This window comes from Camarhynchus parvulus, chromosome 9 (assembly GCF_901933205.1).
Source record: "Camarhynchus parvulus chromosome 9, STF_HiC, whole genome shotgun sequence".
In the NCBI taxonomy this organism is placed as follows: domain Eukaryota; kingdom Metazoa; phylum Chordata; class Aves; order Passeriformes; family Thraupidae; genus Camarhynchus; species Camarhynchus parvulus.
This window is the reverse complement of record NC_044579.1, coordinates 1,666,144-1,691,692: the sequence shown is the minus strand read 5'-3', so window position 1 is coordinate 1,691,692 and position 25,549 is coordinate 1,666,144. Positions and strand designations below refer to the sequence as shown.

Below are 25,549 nucleotides of genomic sequence, written 5' to 3'. Positions count from 1 at the left end.
TTCCTACCTCTTTCTGCCAGTATTTAACCTTTCCCTGGTGGGTGGAAATGTGGCCGTCAATTTGTTCAATTTTCAGCTTGATGCTCAGAGCTTCACTTTGAAGGGCATGTTCAGCATCCTGAATAGTTTTCATCTCCTGGAGTAAATTCTTCTTCTCCTCCTGCACTGCTGGCAAAGCTTCCTGAATAGAAAAATGGCAAATACCCCCAAAAAGGGTATTTGATCATCTACAAAAATGTTGCCCCTTTTTGGATGAAAAGTCTGTTTTCACTTAATTTACTCACAGCTATGGATGGAAACAAATAAATATTCTTGGATTTATAACTGATCCTTCAATTCTGGAATGACTGAGAAAATGCTGCACTTTGAATTTTCATTCCAGATCTGGATCAAATGGGTCCTACACTCATTTTTAGCTAATTAGAGAAAGACATCAAATCTTGGATTTATTTGAAAGCATTTCAGCCATTCTGGTTTTCCCTCTCTCACAGAAATCTAAATGGGAAATTAAAATTCCACATAACTGGAAAAGTTTTATGTTTAAGCAACTTTTAAACCCAGCAATTTGTTTGGGGAGACCTGGTGTAAGCTTTTTCCTAAACTGGGTCAGGATAAATTTCCAGGTGAGTATAAAAAATGAAAATACACCATTGCCACAGCCTGGCTGCTCTGCAGAGAGAATGGGATGTCAGTGGGACAAGGGAGGATTTAACTCCTCTCCCTGATTTCCCTGGAGCCCAGAGTGGTGCCAGGACTCACCTCAGCCTGCTTGCACTCGTTCATCACCTCGGTGGCCTTGTCCTCCAGCGTTGTCATCTCTGCTGTCAATTTCTTCATCTCCTTCTCATTTTCTTCCATCTCCTTCTCCGTGCGCTGCAGAGCCTCCTCAGATTTCTTCAGGTTCCTGCCCAGGGACAGGGAGCTTTGTGCACCTCACAGAAAATAATCCAGGAGCACAATCTCACTGGCAACATGGAGGGAGCGCTGGTTTAGGCACCAACTCCCACACTCCAGAGGGATCCAAGGAAAACAAAGTTGTCTTCCTCAGCAGCCAGACCTCACTAAATGACTTCGTTTCTTCTTCCAGAGTTTGGAACCTCTGTGGAGTGGTGAGCTCCCATATAAAATAGATCCCATTTTATTTCCTGACAGAGCTCCTAATAAAATCAGTCCCTTCAGATTTGAACTGCTCCAGCACATCCAATCGAGTGCTATTTTGGACTTTATCCTGAATATTAGGCAATATTAAAGAAATCATTCAGGCAAATACTAGAGAAATGCTGATTAAATGTGACTTTTAAACTATTAGAAACTACAAAACTTGACTTCCCTTTCCCTCCCCGAGCCCCACACAGCACAGACCCTGAGTGAGTGCAGCTCCAGCCTGAGGCTTCCCGTGCTGTACCTGTCTGCAGTCTTGGCTGCCACCTGGGCCTTGGTGATGGCTGAGGAACATTCATCCATTTCCTTGTCAATCTTATCAATTTTGTCCTGCTGAGCCTTCAGTTTCTGGTTGTTGGTGTCCATGATGAGCTGGTGCAGCCGTTTCACCTCCTCCTCCATCTTCCCGGCCTTCTGAGCCACACGCTCATAATCTGTGTGAGGAGAGGGGAGTCAATTCTTAAATCAAGATTGGTTAATGTACACAGAGCACTTCAATACATGAGCTGGTGCATTAGAACTTACTCCAAGCTCATTCTTGGCATTTAATTAATGGGAAGATGCTCAAAAGGTAAATTTCAAGAACTGGCACCAGCATTTCCCAGGAGCTGGTGTGAATGTGTGGTTCCTGCCCCTGCTGAACAGCATCACTGCACAAAAGGGATGTGTTCCCACAAACAATACAGGGATTTAATTTATAGACTCATGGCAGAGCCTGGTTAGAGCCTGGCAAAAGAGCCTGGCACTTTTATATCAGTGCCTCCTCATTAACAATTCTTACCCCTAATTAAACTAAGTTTCCCTATGAATGTGTGATACAATCACAAAAATCTAAGCAAAGAAACAAAATACTGAAATTCATGTTTACTTTAGCTTGACTAACACATGAACTTGAGCAATTACAAAGAAAAGGGGTTTTACTTTCTGATCTCTAGAAACACCTTAGAAAAACAAGGTCACAAACCAAGACAGGGAACTGAAGCACAAACCCAAACCCATTCCGTCCTCTAGTGCTAGAAGAGATTACAGCATCTTTTATCTCAAATCCCCTCTCCATAAAATGTACCTTTTTTATAACCATCAAGGACTTTTTCCAACTCCTTCTGTTTGGTTTTGTCTGGAGCAGCAGCAGTGACGTTGGCTTCGAGTTCCTTGATTTGATTTTTGAGATCAATTTCTTGCTCAGAAAATCCCTGCAGAGAACACAAAAGTGGGCTGGAATCTTGTCCTTGGAAAGTCCCTGGAAGCACCAGGGCTGTGTGGGGCTGAGGCTGGGAAGTGCTCAGGGTTCCCACCTGGATACTCGCTGTGTATTTCTCCGAGGTGTTCCTCATCTCCCGGATGTCCTGCTGCAGTTTCTTTATGGCTTCCTCCAGCTGGGATTTCTCCTCCTCGCACTGCACGGCTCTTTTGGAATCCCTCTGCAGCTGGGACTCCATCTTGCTGATCTACACACAGTGAGAGGATTATTTACTGATGTCACCATGACAAAACCAAGCCAGGGCTCATCCCTGTGCTCAGTAACTCTTAAAACACAGGAGAAAGTGGAGTAAGACTCCCCAAGCTGAAGTTTTGAGTGCTGGGAGCATCAGCTGTGCCAGTGAGAAACAAGAGGAGCAGCTCCAGATTAAAACCTAAATGGAATCCAGAAGGGAAAGCAAACTGTATCCTGCTCTGCCAAAATGGTGCCAAGCTATCAACGGGAGCACTGTGAGGCTGAATTCAGTAATGGGCTGGGCTGTGAACAAACACAGAACCCCAGAACCCCTGAGGCTGGAAAAGCCCTCCAGGACCATGGAGTCCAGCCTGTGCCTGGTCACCACTTTGTCCCCAACCCAGAGCACTGAGTGCCACCTCCAGGGATGGGGACTCCAAACCTCCCTGGGCAGCCTCTGCCAGTGACAACCCTTTTATCCCTGATGCACTTCAAAGCATTCTAACCTCTGCTAACATTGGGAATTTTGGCTTTGTAACCCTTTGTAATTATCTTCCATCCCAGACTGCTCCTGCTCATGGTGCTCTGAAAGGCACATGTGTGTCAGAACTGCCCAAAGGAAGGAATCCTGCTGGAATTGCATTTCCATGATGTACTCACCTCTTCTTCTGAGATATCCATCACGACTGAGGAGCCCATTCTGCCTTTCATGACTTTTCCTCCCCCACCAGTCATGGTTCCTACAGAAAAAGGGATGAAAAGAGCTCAGAGAGCTCCTTGGGCTGCGATATCACCCACAAAGTGCTTCCAGTGGAGCTCCAGCTGGGGCTGCAGTACCTGACACCTCGATGATTTGTCCTTGCAGGGTTACCACCCTCCACCTTTTCTCCTTTTGGAATGCTATTCTGGTGGCTTCCTCCAGGTTTTTGGCCACCAGAGTGTCCCTGAGAGCGAAGTAGAATGCCAGGCGAACCTTGGGGTCCTCCACCTTCACCAGGTCAAAGAGGCGCGGCACGTTCTCAGGAGTTGGGATTTTCTGCGTTTTCTTTTCCCACACAGCCATCTGCATCCACAGACGAAATCAAGGAATCAGTCTTGGGGATAAATGCTGAGGTCATCCTGTTATTCTATGGCATGTTAAGGCTTTAAAAGAAATGTAATTAGACTGCAATTAAGAGTAAAATGATTTATTTTCTCACCTTGTCCAGGGCTATAAAGGTGGCAACTCCAATCCCTCCAGCCTTCAGGAAGTTCACACAGGCCTGGGCAGTGTCAATGGTGTCCACAACAATGTGGTCCAAGGCTCCACACGAGGAGGAAATGGCCACGTCATATTTGTCATCGATGGCTCCCAGGTCTCCCTGAGGATGGAGGGACGAGGGGCAAACACTGATTAGTTGGCACCTGAGCTGCTCTTTGAGTTGTGTCCCAGTAAATTCATGAATGCACTTCTTAAAATCTGAATTAACTGATTTTTCTGAAGCAGAGATAATTCTCCTTGGACAAAAAACTGCAGAATACAAAACCAGCACTTTTACAATTACACTGATGTGCACCAGGAATGAAAAGCTCAGCTCTGAATTTTCAGTATTTTAAACCAACATTGCTTGGAAAAAACTGAAAAATGTTTGATTTTACAGCAAGTCCAGAGGATTTACAGCTCTGCACTCCAAACTCCTAATGCCAGGGACATGAGGGATCCCTCTCCAAACTCCTAATGCCAGGGAAGTAAGGGATCCCTCTCCAAACTCCTAATGCCAGGGAAGTGAGGGATCCCACTCCAAACTCCTAATGCCAGGGAAGTGAGGGATCCCACACTTCATCACAGGAACACCACTCAGCTCCTCCAAAGTTCAACAGTAGAATTGTAACAGCCTTCTATCACTTACCAGCCTTCCATAGAGGCCAGGAATATTCCCACATTTCTTCTGCTGGAGCAGAGCCTCGAGCACTTTTCCTCGGCTGCGACTCTGCGCTAAAGAACTTTTGGCTTCCTCTACTTTTCGGCGCAGGTTTCGCACGAGATCCTTGGCTCCAGATTCTTCCCTTCCCAGCTTCTCCAGAGCATTCTCTTTCTGGGGGTTCAAAGACATTGGCTCAGCCTCCCAAAATCTACTGCATTCAGGGAGCCTTCAATGCATGGCTTTGTTCTTTGGGAAATGATTGAGGAGCAGGAAATGAAATTCAAAAGTGGTTTGGGTTGGGAGGGACATTAAGGCTCCCCCAGTGCCACCCCTGCCATGGCAGGGACACCTCCCACTGTCCCAGGCTGCTCCAAGCCCCATCCAGCCTGGCCTTGGGCACTGCCAGGGATCCAGGGGCAGCCACAGCTGCTCTGGGCACCTGTGCCAGGGCCTCAGCACCCTGAAGAAAGCTCAGGAATGCAGCCACGTCAGTGCCAAATTAAATCTGTTCCCTTGCAGGGATGTGTAGGATTTAAGTTAAGTCAACATTGGCTTAACAAAGTCAGTCTGAAATCCAGTATTTGCTCCACCAGCAAAGTGAATATTAGAAAAGAGCTTTTCAGTGGTGTTTTAGAGGAGATGGGTCATGGTTTATTTTCACCACAATTACTGCCAAAGAGAAGAGTGAGCCTTTGGTTTGTGTGTGACACAGAATGAAATGGGAAAGTCAAGTCTCACCTCCTTGAGCTGCTGCTCAGCCTGGGGTAGTTTGCCAGCGATGTCTTTGATGGCAGCTTTCCTTTCCTTCAGGGTGCTGGAGGTGCTGCCCAGGGCCTCCTGGGCCTGGCTGAGGCGGGCCAGGGCAGAGTTGTACTTGCTCAGGTAGAGCTCCAGCTCTGACTGCGCTATCTCCATGTTGGAGCGGCTCTCAGTCACCTCCTTGCTGAACTCCATCAGTTCCTTCTCCTTGCCCTGCAGGAGCACAGGGACAGCTCAGCTGGCCACAGGGAACAGGACGTGGGATGGGCTTTTCCAGCCCTGGCAGCAGGAAACACTGCTGCTCTCTGGGAGAAGCAGCACTTCTGCATTAATCAACATGAATGGCTGGGGCTTCATTAATGAGGCTTTTCCTAATTATGAAGAAGGTCAGGGAATTATCACAGAGCATTTCCATACAAGCTTTGGATGGTTTTCTCAAAAGGTGGGAGGAGCCCTACACATTGAGCTAAATTACAGCTCAAATCCATGGAGAACCCATGTTTTCAAGGACAGAAAATAACTTTGCAAATTTACAGGATAAATTTCCAGCCTCCAGGTACTGAGCAACACCACCAATAACCAAATGTTAAAGTAGTTGTTCATTAATTCACAGACAGTGTGGGAAAGGCTGGGAAGAGATCATTCCAGAATATCTTTATTTATTTAAGCAACACCATTGGCTTAAATGTTTTGGTGGCAGAAAATCAGAGTGTATTATTTATATTACAATCTATAAATGAGCTACTTGGTGATGTTTGAGCACTCAAAAAGCAGCCAAGGGTTTAGTAAGATCATTTCCCACCAAGGCTCCTCTGAACTATCACAAGGAACGGTGGAATTGTCAATAAATGGCATTTTACAAGTGCCTGGTGCTGGTTTCCTTCAGAAGAGGGAAGTTACAGCAGGTGGGTGATTCCTGCCTGTCCAAACCTCTTTTTCCTTCTGGATTCCCTTGGTCTCCTCCTGCAGGCTGGCCAGGACCTGCCTGAGCTTGGCCTCCTCCTTGTCCTTGGCCTTTGCCAGCAGCTCCTTCTTGGCCGTGGTGTCCTCGATGGCCTTGGCGCTGGTGGAGGGGACGTTCTTCAGCTCCTCCACCTGCACAGGAGAGGACCTTGAGCCTCCTCTGCCACTGGGCAGCAATTCCTGAATCCCTCCTGCACCCAAAGGCAGCCCAAGAGCTCCCAGTGACCAAGGGGACGACACAGCTCCATGAATTAACTCCACTCATGGAGTGATCACTGCAGTGAGTGATCAGCAAACAAAACCTCGGCTGATTTAATGGTTTAAAATATCTAATTAAAACAATTCCAATCCCATTTCCACCTTCTTTGTGCCCTTCCCATTTTCTCCACAATTTATTGCACTTTTCCAAGCCAATCCAGCTGATCCAACCCCCTACCTTTTCCTTGTCCTTTTGAAGCTGCTTCTCCAGTTTTTTAGCCTTGCTCTTGGCATGTTTGAGTTTCTCCCTCACTTTTACATCCTGCAAATCCAACTGAGTGAATTTTTCTTTATTTTCCTCGATGAACTTTGTAATTTTATTGTATTTCCTGGAGGAAAAAAGAAAGAAAAAATAATGATTTCATATAGTATAAAAATAAGGCTTATTAAGGTTGCTTTAATAAGTCAACATGGAGAATTTAAGCTAATATTACTCAGGTTTTGTGATAAACAATATCCAATATTCACTATATTCCCAGTATTTTCCCTGGGAAAATGATGTCCCATCAGAAAAAGATGAATTGCCCAAGCAATATTAAATGTATTTTCAGAAATTTTCATTTTTTAATTGACACAATTGATAATTCCCATCTCTCCCCAGTATTCCCTGAGGATGAGCAGGTCAATACTGCAGCTGGATTGAGGATCAGCACCCAGGCAAAGCAATTTTAAGAAACACAATTTATGCAGAAATGATTCATGAGGAAACCAGGGAAAAATTCCCAAATTCATGTCCCTGAGCATTAGGGCTGCAAATCTAAAAAGCATTTACTAATTCTTTTTTTTTGTACAGTCAATATAAAGAAATGTTTTAAATCTCTTTAAAGGATCAGACATTTCCTTCTTGTAACTGTGAACCTTACCCAGAACCAAATCAAACCTGTGTGAATTTGCTTTAATTTATTTTTGTGCATTTAATTTATTTTTGCACATTAATTTAAATGCTTCTTTGTGTATTTAGATGTACTAGAAGTGACTCAGATAATTTAATTTTTTGGTGGGAAACATGCAAAACACAGTACTGCACATCCCTAAAGTACTCACTTTTCAAGTTCCTTCAAAGCTTTATTCTTGGTTTTTGTTTCCTCTGCAAGTTTACTGCTTTTCTCATTAATACTTTTAGTTTCTTCATTAATTTTCTCCTTCTGCATTTCCAGGTCATTAATTCGTTTCTTTAGGTCATGGCTAGGAAAACAAAACAATAAATCCTCACTTTTCTCCATCTTCACAATGAATCTCTAGTTCCAATTCTCAGTGTAACAGAATTATGTAAAATATCAAAAATTAACAATAATTTGGAGTTAGAAATGGAAAATATTTCTAATTAGAGATACTGAAGCAAAGTTTAACAGCAGTCCCACCACATTAAAGCCAACCCAAACCCTGAGAATTACTTACATGTAATATTGACACATCTGATTCTTTTCCTTAAATATTTGGTTTTCCAAGCAAAGGAACTCAATGGCTTTGTTCTTGTCCTCTTCCAAGGCATCTTTTTCTTTCTCCACCAGTTTAGCTCGATTTAACTGGAGAAAACAGAAGGGCAGAGCTGAGGCAGGGCCAGCACTACAGGAGGAAACCATGAGGAGAAAATTCCAAACCCTTTGTAGGACATGAAGCCTCTGGAAAAATGGTATCAGGAATTACCTCTGCCAAGCAATTTTATGGTGGTTTCCTTTATCTCAGCCTTCTGACTGGCCATTTTTAATTTAATTCCTACAACTACAGGTGATGATTATTTTTAAAACAAGTCTGCTACAGGATTTTCTACGGACACATCAAGGAAAACAAACTGATTTTATTCAGAGCTTTTTTTCGTTTTAGCACTCAATACAGGAATTGTTTTGTCTCCCTACTCTGTGAGGAGTGATATGAATACTTCTAATATGAAGCTCGGACCCACCCACTAAAGCAGCACAGAGTCTGAAAAATATAAAAGCTAAAACCTGAGGCATCAGCAGTAATTCTTTGTATTTTGAATTCCCCACAGGGCTGTGTGCAGAAATGCTGGGATTTGTTTGGGATGCCCCAGGAGTTCACAGAATCCCTGGGTTGGAAGAGACCTTCAAGACCACTGAGTCCAACCCAGCCCCAACACCTCAGCTAAACCCTGGCACCCAGTGCCACATCAGGCTTTGTTAAACACACCCAGGGATGGGGACTCCAGCACCTCCCTGGGCAGCCATTCCAGAACTTTATCACCCTTTCTGGAAAAACATTTTCCTAATATCCAACCTGTATTTCCCTTGGCGCAGCCTGAGGCTGTGTGCTCTGGTTGTGTCAGTGCTGCTGGAGAAAGAGCCCAGCCCCAGCTGAGCACAGGCACCTTTCAGGGGGTGCAGAGAGTGATGAGGGCAGCCCTGAGTCTCCTTTTCCCCAGGCTCCCTCAGTGGCTGCCCCCAAGGTTGGTGCTGCTGCCCTCAGTGGTTGCTCCCAGGGTCGGTCCCACCCCCAGGGCTACTCCCAGGGTCGGTCCCAGCCCAGCAGCCGCTCCCGGGGTCAGTGCCACCCCAGCAGCCGCTCCCGGGGTCAGTGCCACCCCAGCAGCCCCTCCCGGGGTCAGTGCCACTCCAGCAGCCGCTCTCACCTTCTCGCCGCGTTGCTCGTTGAGCAGCTCCACCCGGCGGCACAGGGTGCGGATGGGCTCCTTGAGCCGCGCCGAGCCGATCAGATCCTCCAGGTACTCCAGCATCCCCTCGTCGTGCTCCGTCTGCCCCTTGGGCTTCATCATGGCAATCTGCTCCACCTCCCCCTTGGGAAACAAAAGTTAGGTGGGTCTTTTCTTAGTTTGTTTTTTGGGGTTTTTTTCTGGGATGGGGAAAGTATTCTGAAAAAAATCTATGGAACGAGTATGAGATGTTACAAGAATAAGGCAGCAATTAAAATTATTCAAACTGGAATATCACAAAATCATTAAGATTGGAAAAGGTCCCCAAGATCACATCCAGCCTTCACATTTATTTGGGAAAACAAAAATCAGAATAAAGAGAAATTTTCTCTCCGAGGTGAAGTGGAGCCACCTTTCAGGTCTGACCGTTCCTTCATTCTCTAAAGATTCAAAATGTGTTTCCCCAACCTAAAAAAAGAAGAAGAGAAAAAAGCAGGCCCTTGGCAAGAGTTTAATCAGGATTGAAGTCCCTGAAGGGTCTCTTTAGAAACAGAAAGTCCATAAAATCCTGGCTGATGGATGAGCTGGAACCAGAATTAATTTAATTGATGCTTCCTTGATGGAGAAAGAAAAGGATTCTCTAGGTCTGAGGGTTCCTTTGTGTAATTTCCCTTGATGCACTGCATTAATTTTAAGTCATTTAGGTGATATTAAAAATAATTTCGATTTTCAGAAATAAGATTTAGGAAAGGATTAAACAGAGCCAGTGACAAGGTGTCAGACACAAGGACAGTTTGTGTTACTGAAAACCCAACTCTTATTTTTATTTCTTGCACATCTCAAAAAGCAAAACACTCAATTGGTGAGTAACTCTTGCTGGATTGTATGAAACCCCAATTTGCTCCCTTGCCACAGAAGTGTGGATTCTCTCCCCAAAACTGCCTGTCAGCTCTTGGGGAGGAATCTGTGCAATCTCCCCAGTGACTCTGGGATTGTCAGAAGCCTTCCTCCTTCTGGCATTGCAGCATTTCCTCTGTTTACATCCACGAGGAAACAACCACAGGAAAGATTGAACTCAGTGCTGGTCAGGACTGAGAGGTTTCTACACTGGGTTCACAGCCCTCGTGTTCAGTGTTGGAAATCACAACCCCACCTTAGATTTAAGAGGGAAAAATGGGAATTATGGACAAGCAAGGAATGAATAAAATTTTTATTATTTGGCTAAATAGAATTAACCACCTCTAAGGAAGATCATGGTGCAGTTGTGGGGTTTCTTTGTAGCTAATGTGAGTTCTTGAATTATTTTCTTATTGAGGGCAAAAATAAGTATATTTATAAATTATCAATTAAATAACAAGAGTATTAAGTATTATTTAATATTTATACTGTTAAGTTAATATATAAATAAATCTGTTTACTCCAGCCCAGATTTATGTAATAAAAATGTTTCCAGAAAAAAATTAATATTTTTTCCAGAAAAGAAGTTAAAGGTTTCGTTGAATTGATAAAGGAGAGTGAAAAGGTTGTACCTGCTCTTCTTGACAATGATTAACACAGCAAACAGATTTTACAACTGCTAAAACTCAATTTATGTGTTTCCTAATTAATTACCAGTGCTCATTACTTGATCCTTTATTTGAACAGTGAATTTAAAAGCCCCAAAGCTCCTTGGTCTCTGTGAATGTTGTGCAGCCCGGGGTTGTGAAAGTGAAAGCAAGGCGGGGCAGGCAGACATTTGTGGAGCACGGGGGGAAGGAGCTCGGAGCTCCCCGGAGCTGGCACCCCCAGCTGTGCCAAGGCTCCAGCAGAACCCCTGGAATTGTGCAATCCCTCCCCTCAGTTGTCCCCCTGTGGCTCAGGGACTCAGGACAGGGAGCAATGTGTAAAACAGAAAGGAAATGCAGGCTCTGCTCAGACAATCAAAATGGATGTCAACACCCAGCCATGGGCGATGCCAACAGGGAACCAAATGTGCACACGAGGGAAGAAATTCCTGGGGAAAACCAGCCTTGGATGTGTGCTGGAGAGGCTCCAGGGTGCCTCAGCTGAGACCTTCCAGTGCCTGAAGGAGCTGCAGGGAAGATGGAGAGACTGTTTACAAGGGATGGAGGGACACACAGGGAGTGGCTCCCACTGCCAGAGGGCAGGGCTGGATGGAATATTGGGAATTGTTCCCTGGCAGGGCGGGCAGGCCCTGGCACAGCTGGGGCTACCCCTGCATCCCTGGCAGTGCCCAAGGCCAGGCTGGACACTGGGGCTGGAGCACCTGGGACAGTGAAAGGTGTCACCCAGGGGTGGGGCTGGCTGGGATTTAAGGTCCCTTCTCACCCAAACCATGCCAGGATTCCACGTTTCCATACCCACCAAGCCCTTTGGGAAGGTTCTACGCTCAGTGCAAGAGCTCTGAATGGAATTACAAACCCAATTCCAACCTCTGCACTGTGTGGAGCCTTCCACATCCTCGTGGATGCACGTGGCCAACCCCAGCTCTGCACCAGGCACACACATCCCAGCAGCAGCTCAGCTCCCACAGAATTCCCAGGGAACAACCCCCGGGAATCCTACACCAGCACCTCACCTGGGGAAACATCTCCAAGCAATCAGCTGAGCCCTGGGGCAAATCAGGACAAACCTGCCTGGAGACCAGGCTGTAAAATAAGGGAAGAGCCTTCTCAGCTGGAAGTGGCTGCTCTGGTGAAAAGCATGAGGAATAAATTCCTGCAATTTGGAACCTGTGTTTCTTTGCACAGCTCAATAATTCACAGCTGTGATGTTTAAGATACTTCATCAATTTAAGAATTTAGTTTTCTATTGTACCTAGGTAAAGAGGAAAAGTTTAAAAGAAGTTTCAGGACTGGCAGCACCAGCAGCATGTTCCAGCACTGGTTTAAAATTCTGAATTTGCCCACAGCCACTGTTTTCTCTAACAGCAGGAACACAGCTGATCCTCTCAGCACAGCTCTAACCCGAGCTTTTCTGGCACATATGGGATTGGAGTTTTTAACAAGGTTTTCTAACTGCCTGCTAAAGGGAAGGTTTGACCTACCCATGAGGCTTTTCCTGTAATTGTGGTGTAGAAACAAGATCCTACAGAGGTAACTCCCATTTGCTGCACTGTGTTCCTGAACATTCCCTGTGGGACTGGCTCCTGTTCCCAAAGCTATGGAGTGTGAATGGCACAAAGTGCTGATCCCTGCAGGGATCCCAGCCCCAGAGGTGTGACTGGGATTGTGGGGCACTGAGATAATGCTGAACAGGAATAAGACAATTTTGGGATCCAGCCGCCACATCCCATCCTAAAATTCTGCTGTGGTAGAGACAGGGATGGCAAAAAGCCTCTGGCATTGAAAAATTACTGATAGCAAGCTGAGAACTCTTCATGAAGAGCAAACACCAGGTTTTGGGCTGGAAAGAGCCCTAAGGGACCCTTCTCACTATCCCAGGGTGCCTTGGACATTCCAGGGATCCAGGGGCAGCCACTGGGAATCCCATCCCAGCCCCTGCCCACCCTTCCAGGCAGGAATTCCTCCCCAAAATCCCATCCAGCCCTGCCCCCAGGCAGGCTGAGCTGTTTCTAGAGAACCTAGCAAATGTTTGTTTTTCTTGATTCTTGCCTGCTCTCCTCATCCCTGAGTATTTGGGATAAAGCTTTGGGAAGGCAGCACCTTGAACAGCCCGAGCTGTGTCCAAACTGTCACTGCAGCATTCCCGGAGCTCTCTGTCAATGTCCCACAGAATAATTATGGCACCAGGGAGGTAAAAACAGCTTTCCAGGGTTCTGGAGTCTCAATTTCTACTGGCTTAAGCTCAGCTTTAAAGAGCTGAGAGCCTTGGGACAGCTTGGAATTCAGTAGCTGGGAATGCACCGTGCCCTGGGCAGGAGCTCAGGGCAGTTTGGGTGGTTTTTGAGGGGAATTTTGTGGTGCACTTGTGCTGGTTTAGGTTTTGTTTTTTGGGTTTTTTTTTTAATTTTTAAGGGAACTCTCCGCCACTAATCAAGATGGAGAAATGTGACATCTGACTGAAGTGAAAATCCCAATTGTGCTCCGAAGAAATGGCTTTAGAGAAAATATTTCTTGGAAAATGCAACACTATGGATCAGGAAAACCTTCCCTGGTTGGGGACAGGTCAAAATACAAAAATTTGTTTCAAAATCCCACTAAACCACCAGAAAATTTAATGTATGACAACTGTGACTATGATACTTGGTATTTTTAGGAATATTTAGTATTTAAGACAATTTTTTGAAATTCAGAACAGTATTTTAGTAGTTTCACTGTAGCAGCAGCATATTTTTATAATAGCAGAGCTTTTAAGGCTTTTTAAACCCCCATAAAAGGAAGTTTTCTTATTGAGACCAAAATCTTGGAGTCTCAGCAAACTTTACTGTACTCCAGCCATAACACCTGTTCCAGCAGAATTCCAATTGTCCTGGAAATTAATATTTAACAATAATAATACCTTAGGATTGTAAATTCTCAATATGTACAATTTGTTTTCTAAATTGAGTATTACATAAATTATTTTGCAGTTTTATGGTGTGACAAAAATGAGGTGGAATATCTGAATGCAGTGTTTTGGACATAATTGAATTTATCAAGCATCACAAGATGAAGGGATATTTGGGATGAAATGGTACTATAAGTGCATGGGTAATTAAAATTTCATGTGAGCAGTGTAAAAACCACCTTGACTTGCACTTTTGTGGAGGATTAGAGCAGCCAGAGCTAAAATCTTCTATTTGCTTGTCCAAATGGAAACAACCCATCTTAATTTAAATTACACCCCAATTTCAATAATTTTCTGAACTTTTTACCATGGAATTGAGACAACAGTGATCCAGCACAGGGCAAACCTCTCTTAATAAAAGTCAAGTTCTATTTGACTCTGTTTTCCAGAGCACAGCAATGTTTCACTTCTCTCAAACACTGAAGCAAATGGAGATGGAGAGATTTTGCAAGAGCTTCTCCAGGAGCTGAAAACTCCTCAGCATCATGAGGAGCAAAGCCAGAGTGACACAGGATTTGTCCAAAGGAAAAATCCCATTCAGACATCTGCAATGTTTGTTATAAAGGTGAATTTCTCGAGATTTCACAGAGAAATCCCAAGCCTAGCTCCTGCATTTCCTTTGTTCTTTACCCAGTCCTGCACACAGAGCAGAAGCAGCAGTAGCACAGAGTTACTGCTCCTGAGCTCAGCTCTGGGCTCTTGCAGCTCCAGTTCCACCTGTCTGACACAGCCTGGCACTGCAGCAACAGCCAAGCTGAGGAACATTTAGAGGAAAGGCAACCTGGATGTTGAGGAATTTTGTTTTCTCACTGCATTTTTACTTCCTGGCTGTTTTGTGCCCTCAATTTCTTGATAACAAGGCAGCAAAAGTGCATTTTTCTCTCCAAAAAGCCTTTAGGCAGCAAAATGAGAGAAGTGTCTCCATTTCTCTGTCTGCAGCTTCCACTGATTTCACCCTCTCTCCCGGATTTCAATTTTTTAATTTTTCTTTTTTTATGTGCTCACACTAGGCTTTGGGCTTTTTTCCCCACTTGACCACAATGGTAGCTCTCACTTTTAAGCAGGAGTACAATAAAGAATGGCAAAAATAAATCCTAAATTTCTGTATCCTCAATATATTTATTTATTTTCTCTCATCTCATAAAGCTTTGCCCATCAATTGCAATTCTGCACCCATGGATTTTGGAATATGTATGGAGAGAGCAAATATTCCCATAACCTCATTATCCTCCTGCTGTAACACAGCTCTGGGAAGTTACTACAGATTGTTTTGAGATTTTTTTTTCCTGTAATTCCATGTTATTGTTGCTCTTATTTAATGCTTGCAGACCTATCTCATTTTTACACTTGAATTTTACCACGTGGTGAATATACAGGAGGGGGAAAAAAAAGCACCAAAACCTCCTTTCCAGGAAAACTCCGTGGGAAATAAAGTCAAATACAAATTAAAAGTACTTATAAAAATCTGCAATGTCACCACTGGCCAGAGATGAGGAAAATCTCAGCCTGAGCCTTTACACAACATTCAGTTGTGTGCACAAAACTACAATTCTGCATTCTGGAAAGAAGTTTACAAGTTTTAAGGACATTGCTGTGTTTAATAACAGAGCACAAAGTGAGTGCAAATCCAGAGTCACTTTGGAATTTAAATCAGGAATTGGCAAACCCAACCTGCAAGGTTTGATTTGTTATTGGGGTGTTTTAAAGAAAATATTGAATTATCACTTATTTTCTTCTCCAATTTTTCCATGTTTTTCTGCAGAATTTCCTACAGGAACAACCCTTTCTTCACCCCCATGCTGGCAGCACAGATATTTTATAATCTCATTTATAACCTCAGCCCCAGTGTCCCATCAGGGGCACAAACCTCAACAATTGGGAATTTCTGGTTTATCTCAAAGGAGAAGAAAATCTCTCCCTCATTTCCTCCCCACTCCCCTGGAAATGACTCCCACATTGTTTCCACACAGGAGCAGGTGAAAAACCTGACAGAATTTCCTTCCTGGCAGCCTCATCTTGCCACAGGATAAAACTGAGCTCCAAAATACAAAATAAAACCAGTGGGAAAATACACCAAATAAAATCCCTGCTGTTGTTTAGACCTAAGATGACAGGAGAATAGTTAAATTAAGTTTATCAAATATATTCTACTAAAAATCACTGTAATTAGGACAAAATTGACTTAAAACAATTCTAATTTGTTTGGAAATTCTGAAATAAATTAAAATCAATTTAGAAGTTTGTTGCCATGAATGCAGAATGAATTCTGCAATATTGATGTGCAGAGGGGCTGCTGGGGGTTACCTGGGCAGCTCCACTTGGCTTTTCCACCTTTTTGGTGAGAATCTCACCCTGCCCATGCCAGAGGTGGCCACAGATCCCAAATATTCCCCCTGCACTTCCAGCCCTGCCATTCCCAGGGCTCCCATTTCCTCAGCATTCCTCAGGGGAAAGCACAAAATGCTGAGATGTTTGAGCCTTTCAGAGGAGTCACTGCAGAGAGCAGCACAAACCCTCTGAGTCTGTCAGGCCTCCAAGGCTTTCAGTCAAAGCTCAATTATTTTATTTGTTGTTCTTTACACCTCTCCAAGGTGTGGAAGACACGAAAGCAGCAGCAAGGTGCCAGATTTTCCCCCAAATTCTCTTTTTTTAAAGGGACAAGATGCACTTTTTCCTGCTGCAGTTTCAGGCTGTGGCAAGCGCCTTAAAAATGCAACATGTTTGTGATTATTTGAAATAATTATTATTATAATAAAGCAAAATAACTGTCTATTTCTGAAGGGAAATTTATTAAAAGCATGCACTATGGAGTGTTGGAGTTAAGGATCCCAGAAGTGACAAACTCCTCCTGTTCTGTGCTGGCAACATCCCACTGGAACCAGAAGAATTCTGAAACCAGATTTATTTCAATTTGCAAGTTCAGGCACAGAATTTGTAATTTTTCTAGAACTACTCAATTACTCTCACATTTTCTGTTTTCCCACAGGTGTTTGGGGTTTTTTTGTGATTTTATTCACAGAAGTCAGCAGCAGTTTGATTTGAGTATTTTCAGTTTGGCATCAGCAGAAACACCTATATCAAAATTCAGCTTTCAAATTTTACCCTAAAAAGCACCAAAATCAGCAGAAAACCACTGCAAAATAGGGGGTGAAAGGGGGAAAAGGAAAAAAAAAAAAAAAAAAAAAAATGAAGCAGCCTTCTAAAAAGCAAATATTTTCCATTGAGTAATGGCAATTATGTGAGCAAGATAAAATCAAAGCTCTGAAGGTGTTGGTACTACATGTAGGACATGTTCTCCTACAACATTTTCTGCAGTACTGACAGCAAATGTTCTGTCACACACCCAAAGCAGCATTTGATAATCCTGCATTAATATTTTTCCCCAAAACCCAGAGCACAAATGAAATATTTTAATTACACCCTATTGATATAGTCAAAAATCAGAGATTTATAACTTATTTTAAATGAGAAATCCTTGGTTAAATTCAGTTTAATTAAACTCTTAGTTTTGCTGCTAAAAAAAAAAAAAAAGAGTAAAAGTCAAATAAACCTGTGACTTATCCCTTCAGTTTTAAATTATTTGAAAAACATTAGGGGGGAAAAATGCAATCCTTGTGATAACAATCCACAGCCTTAGATGGTTTTATTTCCTTCTAACCATAAATTTTAGGATTTGGGGGTTGAAGTTGTGCTGTCATTCTTTGGAAAGTATTGCCACATTTCCCAAGTGGAAATACTGAATTTTGGACAGTCAGATCAGTGGATTTCACTTTAAAAAGGCAAAGAGAAAGGCCCTGCCCTGTCAGAAAGGCTAAAAAAGGCAGAAAATCTCAGTGCAGCTTCTGAGACAAAGCCTGGTGTGATGAAATATGAAATTTATGGTGGGAAAGCTCTGGTTTATGGTTAATATTTGCTCTACTTCCCTTTATTTCCCTTTGGAGGATGGAAAGCCTGAAATTCCAGCTTGTAGGAAAAAAGGGATGCTCCCCTCATTGAAATAATTTGTGGGAGAAGAAAACAAATCTCATTTTGGGGAAAAAATATAAAATAAACGAAGCTATCAATATTCTCTTCCAAATGTTCCCCTCCTCTGCTCCCAGTGTTCTCTCACTGAGCTTTGGGGTCTCTGGCCCAGCATTCCCACCCTGCTTCAGTTTTCACTTCACATTTCTCTCTTCTGGAAATTTTGGCAAAATGAGACTGCAGAACAATTGTATTAAAAAAAAAAAAAAAAGGCTGTATTTACTCCAAATTGTTTTCTTGGAGGTGCTTCTCGCTCCATCCTGAAGCAGAAAATACAGGAATAAAGTGTTGGAGGAAATAATTAATTGGCATGGAGACTTGCAAACAGAGATATCCTCTTTTTGTGGGTGTAGCTGTAAAAAAGGACTGCACAGAAAGCCTGGAGGAAGTGAAGCAAGCACAGCCACCCAGCTACAAGTTCTTTAAATATTTTGGTTTTTTAGAGGGGAACTGGAAGCTCCTTTTACAGAACCAGGCCTAAAATAAACTCTATTAAACATTTCAGACCTTGGGAAGCTCCCACTGATCACTGGTTTCTAAGCCAGAGTAGATTTGGGACTTATTAATAATTACAGGTAATGGCAGAAATAGTTATTTAATGGAATTAGTATTTAAATACTTGCAGCTAAATTTACATTTTAATTGGCTGGCACATAGCAAAATTCTCATTATTTAAAAACTAGGAAAAAAAAATAATGTTGTTCCCTTCAGCCTGACTTTAAAACAGCAAACAGATGCAAGCAAGCCTCAGAATCTGAAGGTCAAACATGAATATAAATGATATTATATTGACAAATTGTGATTAATTTTACAGTATGGGCTGTGAACTGTAATTGGTTATGAACGTTGGTTAAAACTATTTCTGCAGCTGGTAAACAAGTGTAAACAACAAACACAATTCAGGGGATTTTTCTTGCACTTATGTGATGCACAATTCATTTCCCACTCTGATTTCTCAGTAAAACCGTGTCTCTATGAGAGCAGCAGGCAGCAGTAGATGAAACAATTCAACAATTCAGATTTCAATTAGCACTGGTGCAGTTCAGAGCTGAAGCCCCCCCGGGTGCTGAGGCTCTGCCCCGCTGAAGCAGCACAATAATATTGGGGTTGAAGGTTTCTTTGACACTCCAATATTTACGTGCTGCTAGGGCGGAACGAGCACGAGTCCTGCAGGCAGAACACGAAATTCCCTCCTGGAAAAAGGGACAGAGGATCCCCCAGAGCTTCTGAGCCTTCAATTCCTACAGCAGCAGATAATGATTTGCACCCTGAGCAGAGCATGCAAACCATGATGTGCTGCTACAGCACTTCAAGGCCTCCAAGGCAGCTTTTCAAACCTGCACTTTTTTAGAGTTTTACCTGGAAATAGAACTTGCAAATGGGTGGTACTCACACACCAACCTGTAAAATTAAGAACCTGTTATGATCCAGGTCAATCCCGTGGCTTCGGAGAAGCATCCCAACATCTCTGAATGTCTTTTTCTTGCCATTGATGTAGTAGGTGGAGGAATTGTCTCTATAGGCAGTTCTAGAGACACAGAATTTGCTGTCAGGAATGACTTCATAATCATCTCCTTCCTGCTTTGAGGAAACACAAAGCCAGAGAAACAATTACTGTAGATGGGAATTTACCTCCTATTTCACAATTAACCAGATAAGTTTCATCATGAGCTGTTTTTATCATGGACTCTGAGTTGTAGAAATGGGAGCTGTCTTAAAATTGCATCTCTCAAAAAAAGAGAGAAAAACAACAACAAAAAAATCCTTTGAGAAGTGGACAAAAAATCCCCTGAGTTGTGTTTGTGTGGTGCCTTTCCCCCTGTGAGGGGCAGGAACTGCCTGTGCATGGCCCAGGCTGCAGGGGCTGTGTGTCCCAGCCTCTGGGAGCCCTGGGGACTGCCGAGCTCTCTGCACTCCCAGCTCCTCCAGAGCTGCTGCAGCTCCACACACAAACTGCACCAGAGAAAAAAGCCAAACGGTAAAGAAGGGACAAATGTGACATCAGCAGCTTCACAAGAGAGCTTCCATTTACCTCCAGAGCAGCAGCCAAAATAAAGCTGCTGCCAGGCTTCAAGAAGTTAAAATTCACCCACATTAACCCCCAAGAGCTCTCAAATTGTTCACTGTTAAATCAAACTCAGCTTCTGGATGTTCACACAAAGTCAAAAAAATTTTTTTCTAAATTTAAATAGATTAATTTTTTAATCTGGTTATTATAAACAGAAAAAAAAAAAAAAAGTGTCTTTTCAAACAGTTCCTAAAAAAGGCTGTAAGTGCTCCACTTTATTAACACCATTTTTGGAATTTCAATGTACACTTCCCCCTTTTTTGGTTGACCCTAAATTTAAAAGTTTGAATGTGTGCACAAAAAAGAAATTTAAATTAGGAGAAATAAATTCTTTGTACCACAATTGCAATAAATCAACAAAAAAATGCCAAAGTTTTTATCAATACACAAAGCAGCAAGCAAAATAAATATTTTTTTAATTTCCCAACACTTTCTATTTCGTTCAAACAAAATACCAGCTTCAAAAAATTTTAGTGGTAAAATGTGGGGTCCAGAATTTTTGCTGAAAAATCTGTTATAAAATTACAGGCATGTTTAGAGTACATAAGGTGTAAATAAGTTTCAGATTCATTATATATTTTTCTAAATTTAGATAACCTAAAATAATTTCTAATTGGTTTGAAAAATTTTTCTTAAATAGGTTTTATTTCTTAATACATATATTTGTGTTGTACATTTAAGAATATCTAATATGTCCAAATATAGACTTCTAAATTTCCATGAATTCTTTTAATTGCAGAAATAAATTTATTTACTTGAGGTAAACAAGATTACAAATTAAAACGAGTTCTTCTTAAAATGATGATTAAAAATTGCTAAATTGTTTTCAAACAGAAATCTACCACATATTAGTCCTGCAGCAAATTGAAGAATCTTTACTAAGATTTTTAGAGCTGCACTACTCAACAGAGGATTTTTAAAGTTAATTAACACTGATGGGTTATATCCCAAAGGTAAACTAATCATGCTATGAAGTTTCCCCCAGCTCCAACAAAAATAAGCAAATATTCAAAGTTTTTCAGCTCCTTAAGGGAAAAAAGCTGGGATCATACCTACCTTGTCAGTGATCTTTTGGAAGTGAACTTCCACAGAGCAGCTCGGGATGTCCTTGTGCTCATCAGAGTTATGGATCAGCACCGAGAGCTTTTTGGACCGGATTTTTTGGGCTCGATAGCCAAACACAAAAAGCAGGGAATCGATGATATTGGATTTGCCACTGCCATTTGGCCCGATAATACATGAAAAACGCTGCACAGAGAAGGGGGAAAAGTGATCTTCAAAGGGAAAGAAATCCTGCCCAGCGTCCATCACCCATTTCAAGCACAATTATTCCTCGTGCGTGCAAGTGTCTGAGAGCTGAGCTTTTGCTGCCAAGGTAAAAGTGAATAAAAGCCCCAGAGCTCAGCTCAGCTTTCCCAGCTGCACTGCTTAACCCAAAGCCCTGCACTTTGCAGCCTTCACAAGCAAAGTTTCATGCTCAGCCACGTAAGTCTCTTGTGGGCACAAAAAAATATTCTCTTGCTTCAAACACGGCCCTAAAAGTTCTCCAGCAAACGAAATCAAGAGAAAAGAGAGCTTTTCTAAGCTGTGCTGACAAATTAAAATTGCACAGCATTGGAAAGTTGCACTTAACTGTTTTCTCTACTTAATTTAGAATATCACTATCAAAATATTTCTAAACCTTAAATATTTTTTCAGTTATTTTGAGGTCAGCTTAGATGAAGAAAATGCAGGAAGGAATAATACCACCCAGTGAAGTCTTACCTTCAGTTCAAAACTACTTAAGGAAAAAGAAAGATACCTTGTGAAAAGGTCCCAGAGTTTTCTCCCCTGCATAGGATTTGAAGTTCTGGTTTACAATGTGAGTGATCATGAGGCGAGGAGCACCAGGTTCACTGGTCATTGCTGGAGGTGGGGGAGGAGGGATGCTACCCAAAATCTCTTCTAAACTTCGATTATCCACCACCTCATCTGAGGCTGCTAAAACCCATCCAAACAAACAGAAAGATAAAGAAAAAACAACACAAAAAACCAATTGTAAGCTCTCAGTGATTTGACACCTTTTAAAATGTTGAACTGAAAAAGCAAACATCATTTCTGTCTGAACCAAACTACATTTTGGCCTGTAGTTATTAATATGAGCTGAGTGGAATTAAAATTCTTCTTTCCACAAACAAAATATTTTTTAAGAGCTACTTAAGATGTCCCATCGCTGGGTTTGTTCTTTCATTATGTAATTCTTATTCCAACACACTTTAACAGGCCCAACAGCTGCAATTCCAACAGCTCCAACCATCACAATAAATCTGCAAATGTGAAGCAGGCAAAGCCTTTCTAATGAATAAGTGCAAAGCCACATTTCAGAGTCACTGTGCAAGATTTGGGGATCTCTCACGAGGCTCTGAAAGCTGCAATGACAGCACGGCTGCTCTGCAAAGACAGGAAGTTTGTTACGAAAACAAACTGGCCCCCTGGATATCAGCAGAGCAGCTTTTCCCCAGGCACCAGCACTCCTCCTTCCAACAAGCAGCAGTTTTTGCCACCAATTTCAATGTATTTGTCAAATACCTGCCTTTAACAACTGCACATCTGGCTCCCTAAAAAGTTACACAGCTGCTGGTTTTGCAGATTTTTTTCTGCGAAAGTTCAACTCAAGGAACTCAAGAAAATACACTGCTTCATGAAAAAGAAAGTCAAATCATTTTAAGAGTTAAGTAAATAAACTTGACATTTATTCCATTCCAAGAAATCCCATACCATTGGCTGCCTATAAATTTGAAAAATCCTGCTGTTGTACCACAATCTTAAGTACAATGTTCCAGATCAGAGCTCCGAAATAGGCTTTATTAGGAGAAAGTCTACAAATTGCTTTTGCACTTGTACTGGGCCAAACCCTTTAACTCTTTGCGAGCTCTTTTGACCATTCTGAAAGCAGTTTTAAATTGCCAGGGCTTTCAGCGTTGCTTTGTAGAAGGGAAGGAACAGAGCAAATCCCTTCTGGAAGAGTTTGGAAATTGAAGTTGCTGCTGAGGAGGCTCAAGGAGCACCACGCCAGGCAGCCCAGACCTACCTTGGGGAGGTTCTTTGCCAGGCTCCCTGGTGCCTTCGTTTTCCACTTCCATGTCCATGGAGGACTCCTCCAAGGGCTCCCTGCCCTTCCCACGGGCTGCAGTGGAGGTTTTGGTGCTCTTGCCTGGCACGGTCCCTGTTGGCTGCTCCCCTTCCATTCCAAGCAATCAAACAACTGAAGGGCTCGATCTCCTTTGCTAACACAAACAAGAGAACCCCGTGATCTCAGCACCGAGCTACAGCCCAGGAATTCACCTACACCTCTGCCCAGATGCTTGACTCATTTAGAAACTTAAGACTGGAGGCATTTAGAAGACAAAAATCCAAATTTGAAGCAAAATATCGAGGTTAGCTTCATAATGATCTATTTTAAGATACATCACCCCTAAAATGAGGGGCTGAGCCTAATCTGTTTTAACAGCATGGATCTACCTGCTGCCAGCTCGTGGGGACATGTTAGGGCAGTGACTTTGCTCCCTGAAAGCCACCCTGGTGCTGGGGGCAGAAGAGTTAAAGACACATTGAATAACAAGCCCAGGAGCCACATGTCCCTACTCTCCTGGAAGAACTCGTCATATTTCAGACCTGACACTCGTTTTACTTTCAATAATCCGTGCTAAATATTTGTATGGATATAGAGAGATTGATAAACAGACAGAGAAACAAAAGCCCTGCATGATTATAGCAAAGATTTGACTCTTAAATAATTTAAATCGACACACTCTGCTCACAAAACACAACACAACCCCTCCTGCCAGCATTCAGCATTTCAGAGAGAAAACAAAAACGAAATACCTTCATCTAGCCGGGATGTTAAAGTGATCTGAGCAAGGACGAGCATTACAAAAGCCATCAGCTGGCACTCGAGCACAGCTCCCCAAACGGGTGAAGAGAAAGCACCCGATGAGAAGAAAAGGAGAGAAACTCTCCCCAAAGAGTTGAAATCGCAGCAAGTGGCGAAGTGAGTACGCAGAAAAACAGACATGAGAAAGTTTACTTCTCACAAGATAAAAAACTGACGTGGTTAGAAAGTCATCTTACAATTGGTGCCAATCATTTGACGTTTTCAGACCTACCCCCAGCCCACACTCTCATGAGAGTCCTTCATTTGGGACAATGGGGGAGGGGGGAAATGAGAGACAGAACTCATTTTCAGGCAATTTCAGTCTATGCCCCCGTTCAGAACTGTTCCGCAATGGCTGTCGCAGACAATTACAGCCTCTCAAAGCACATTTATTTATTTTTTTTCCCTCAAACTGCTCCACTCCAACAGAATTGTGCAATATAGACCTATTTACCTTCCCAACCCTTCCCCCCCCTCGGACACTTCACCAGAATGAACAAGCCGAACTACTTGACCTCAGCTTTTAAATCGCGATAAATCAGCTGCCACATCGTCTCTAACAAATTTAACAAATTCGTGCCCAGCCCCTCCCCCGAGCCAGCTCGAAGGTGTTCGGTTAAAGCATCTCTCCTGCCAAGCGCCGCTTTCCTCACGGGGACGGCGAAAAAAGAGCGGGAGACGGACAGAAAAGCTTCCTTATTAACAGCCGATTAAATCTGATAGAGACAAGCTCTGTCAGTGACAAATCTGGGGTTTTTTCAGAGCCTAAAGAGCCAGACTGCACCCTTGTCACGCTCTTTCCAAATCACAGAATCCCAGAAAATTCCGAGTTGGAAAAGACCCACGGGGATCATCGAGTCCAGCTCTTTTAAGCAAATGGCCAATCATTAAGAGCTTTCTTAGGATTTTTCTCTCACCCTTCAAGCATCAAAGCAGCAGGCAGAACCAGGGATAGAAGGGTCCCTGCTCTAAGCAGATTAAAGTCGGGTCTCTCCGCTACCCAAACGCGTCCCTGAACTTCCCTGTCCTCCGGTCCGCGGGGATCCCTCAGGGCACGGCGGGAGCCCTTGGGCTGCACAGCCCCTCGGGGAGCCGCTCCTCAGAGCCCTGTGCCGACAGCAGCCGGGACGGAACCGCCGGGCCCGGAGCCCTCAGGGGGACCCTCAGCGGGGCAGCCCAGCCCGGGGAGAGAGAGGCGCTACCGCCGCTTCTGCTCCCTCCGGGCCAGGGGGAAGTGGGGAAATGAGGCGCGGGGAAGAACCCGCCGATCCCCCAGCACCTCCTGCCATCCCCTCGGCACCTCCCGCCTTCCCCCTCAGCGCCTCCTCTTCAGCACCCCCGTGTCTCCCCTCGGCACCTTCCCTTCAATACCACTTGTCTCCCCCTTAGCACCTTCCCCTCAAAAGTCCGAATCTCCACCTCAGCATCCCTTGCCTCCCCTCAACTCTCCCAGCATCTCTTTTTTCGCCATCAGCACCGTCCCCTCAGCACCCCCTGCCCGGGGCAGCCCCCTGAGGGCACCTCCTCCGCCGCGAAGCCCCCCCACCCCACCGCCCTGAGGCGAACCGCCATCGCTTCCTCCCGCCGAGCTCGTACCTGCTCGTCCCGGCGGCTCCGTGCCCCGGCGAGGCGGCGGCAGCGCGGGCGGCTCCGGCTGCTGCAGAAGCTCGGCCGCTTCCACACTCGAAAATGGCGCCGAAACGGCGAACTCGAACCGAAATTCGTTAGAAAAGCGCGGGGCAGGCTGGGACGGGAGGGGCCGGGCCCGCGGGTTTGAACGGCACCGCCGCCCCCGCCCGCCATCTTGTGTTCGTTACAGCAGGGAGGGGAAAGCGCCCAGAAATCCGCCGGGAGCGGCTTTTTCTGGGCAGAGACGGAGGGGTGGGAGACATTAGGGGGTGAGGGCGGCGCGGTACCGCGTCCTCGCTGCCATGCCGGCAGAGAAAAG

The 25,549-nt window shown here is 43.9% G+C and overlaps 1 protein-coding gene across 4 annotated transcripts in view; it reads right to left on the bottom strand.

Annotated features, from left to right (window-relative positions):
- The window catches only part of SMC4 (structural maintenance of chromosomes 4), a 28,128-nt gene extending 2,811 nt beyond the window's left edge, over window positions 1-25,317 (bottom strand). Inside the window, exons 1-20 of one of the 4 annotated variants that reach the window (XM_030954071.1) lie at window positions 25,198-25,317; window positions 22,759-22,954; window positions 21,490-21,668; window positions 20,745-20,936; window positions 19,022-19,198; window positions 9,068-9,232; window positions 7,879-8,006; window positions 7,525-7,665; window positions 6,659-6,809; window positions 6,190-6,354; window positions 5,239-5,472; window positions 4,486-4,671; window positions 3,796-3,957; window positions 3,434-3,659; window positions 3,257-3,336; window positions 2,457-2,609; window positions 2,228-2,354; window positions 1,406-1,595; window positions 760-904; window positions 8-181 (exon numbers count right to left, since the gene is read on the bottom strand). In XM_030954071.1, the coding sequence (XP_030809931.1) occupies window positions 8-181; window positions 760-904; window positions 1,406-1,595; window positions 2,228-2,354; window positions 2,457-2,609; window positions 3,257-3,336; window positions 3,434-3,659; window positions 3,796-3,957; window positions 4,486-4,671; window positions 5,239-5,472; window positions 6,190-6,354; window positions 6,659-6,809; window positions 7,525-7,665; window positions 7,879-8,006; window positions 9,068-9,232; window positions 19,022-19,198; window positions 20,745-20,936; window positions 21,490-21,668; window positions 22,759-22,915 (3,132 nt within the window). In that variant the 5' untranslated portion in view covers window positions 22,916-22,954; window positions 25,198-25,317. Of the gene's footprint in view, window positions 1-7; window positions 182-759; window positions 905-1,405; window positions 1,596-2,227; window positions 2,355-2,456; window positions 2,610-3,256; window positions 3,337-3,433; window positions 3,660-3,795; window positions 3,958-4,485; window positions 4,672-5,238; window positions 5,473-6,189; window positions 6,355-6,658; window positions 6,810-7,524; window positions 7,666-7,878; window positions 8,007-9,067; window positions 9,233-19,021; window positions 19,199-20,744; window positions 20,937-21,489; window positions 21,669-22,758; window positions 22,955-23,552; window positions 24,030-25,197 lie in introns of those variants that run through there. The other 3 variants (XM_030954074.1, XM_030954073.1, XM_030954072.1) reach the window with 3 other exon arrangements.
- Window positions 25,318-25,549: the final 232 nt, after the last annotated feature.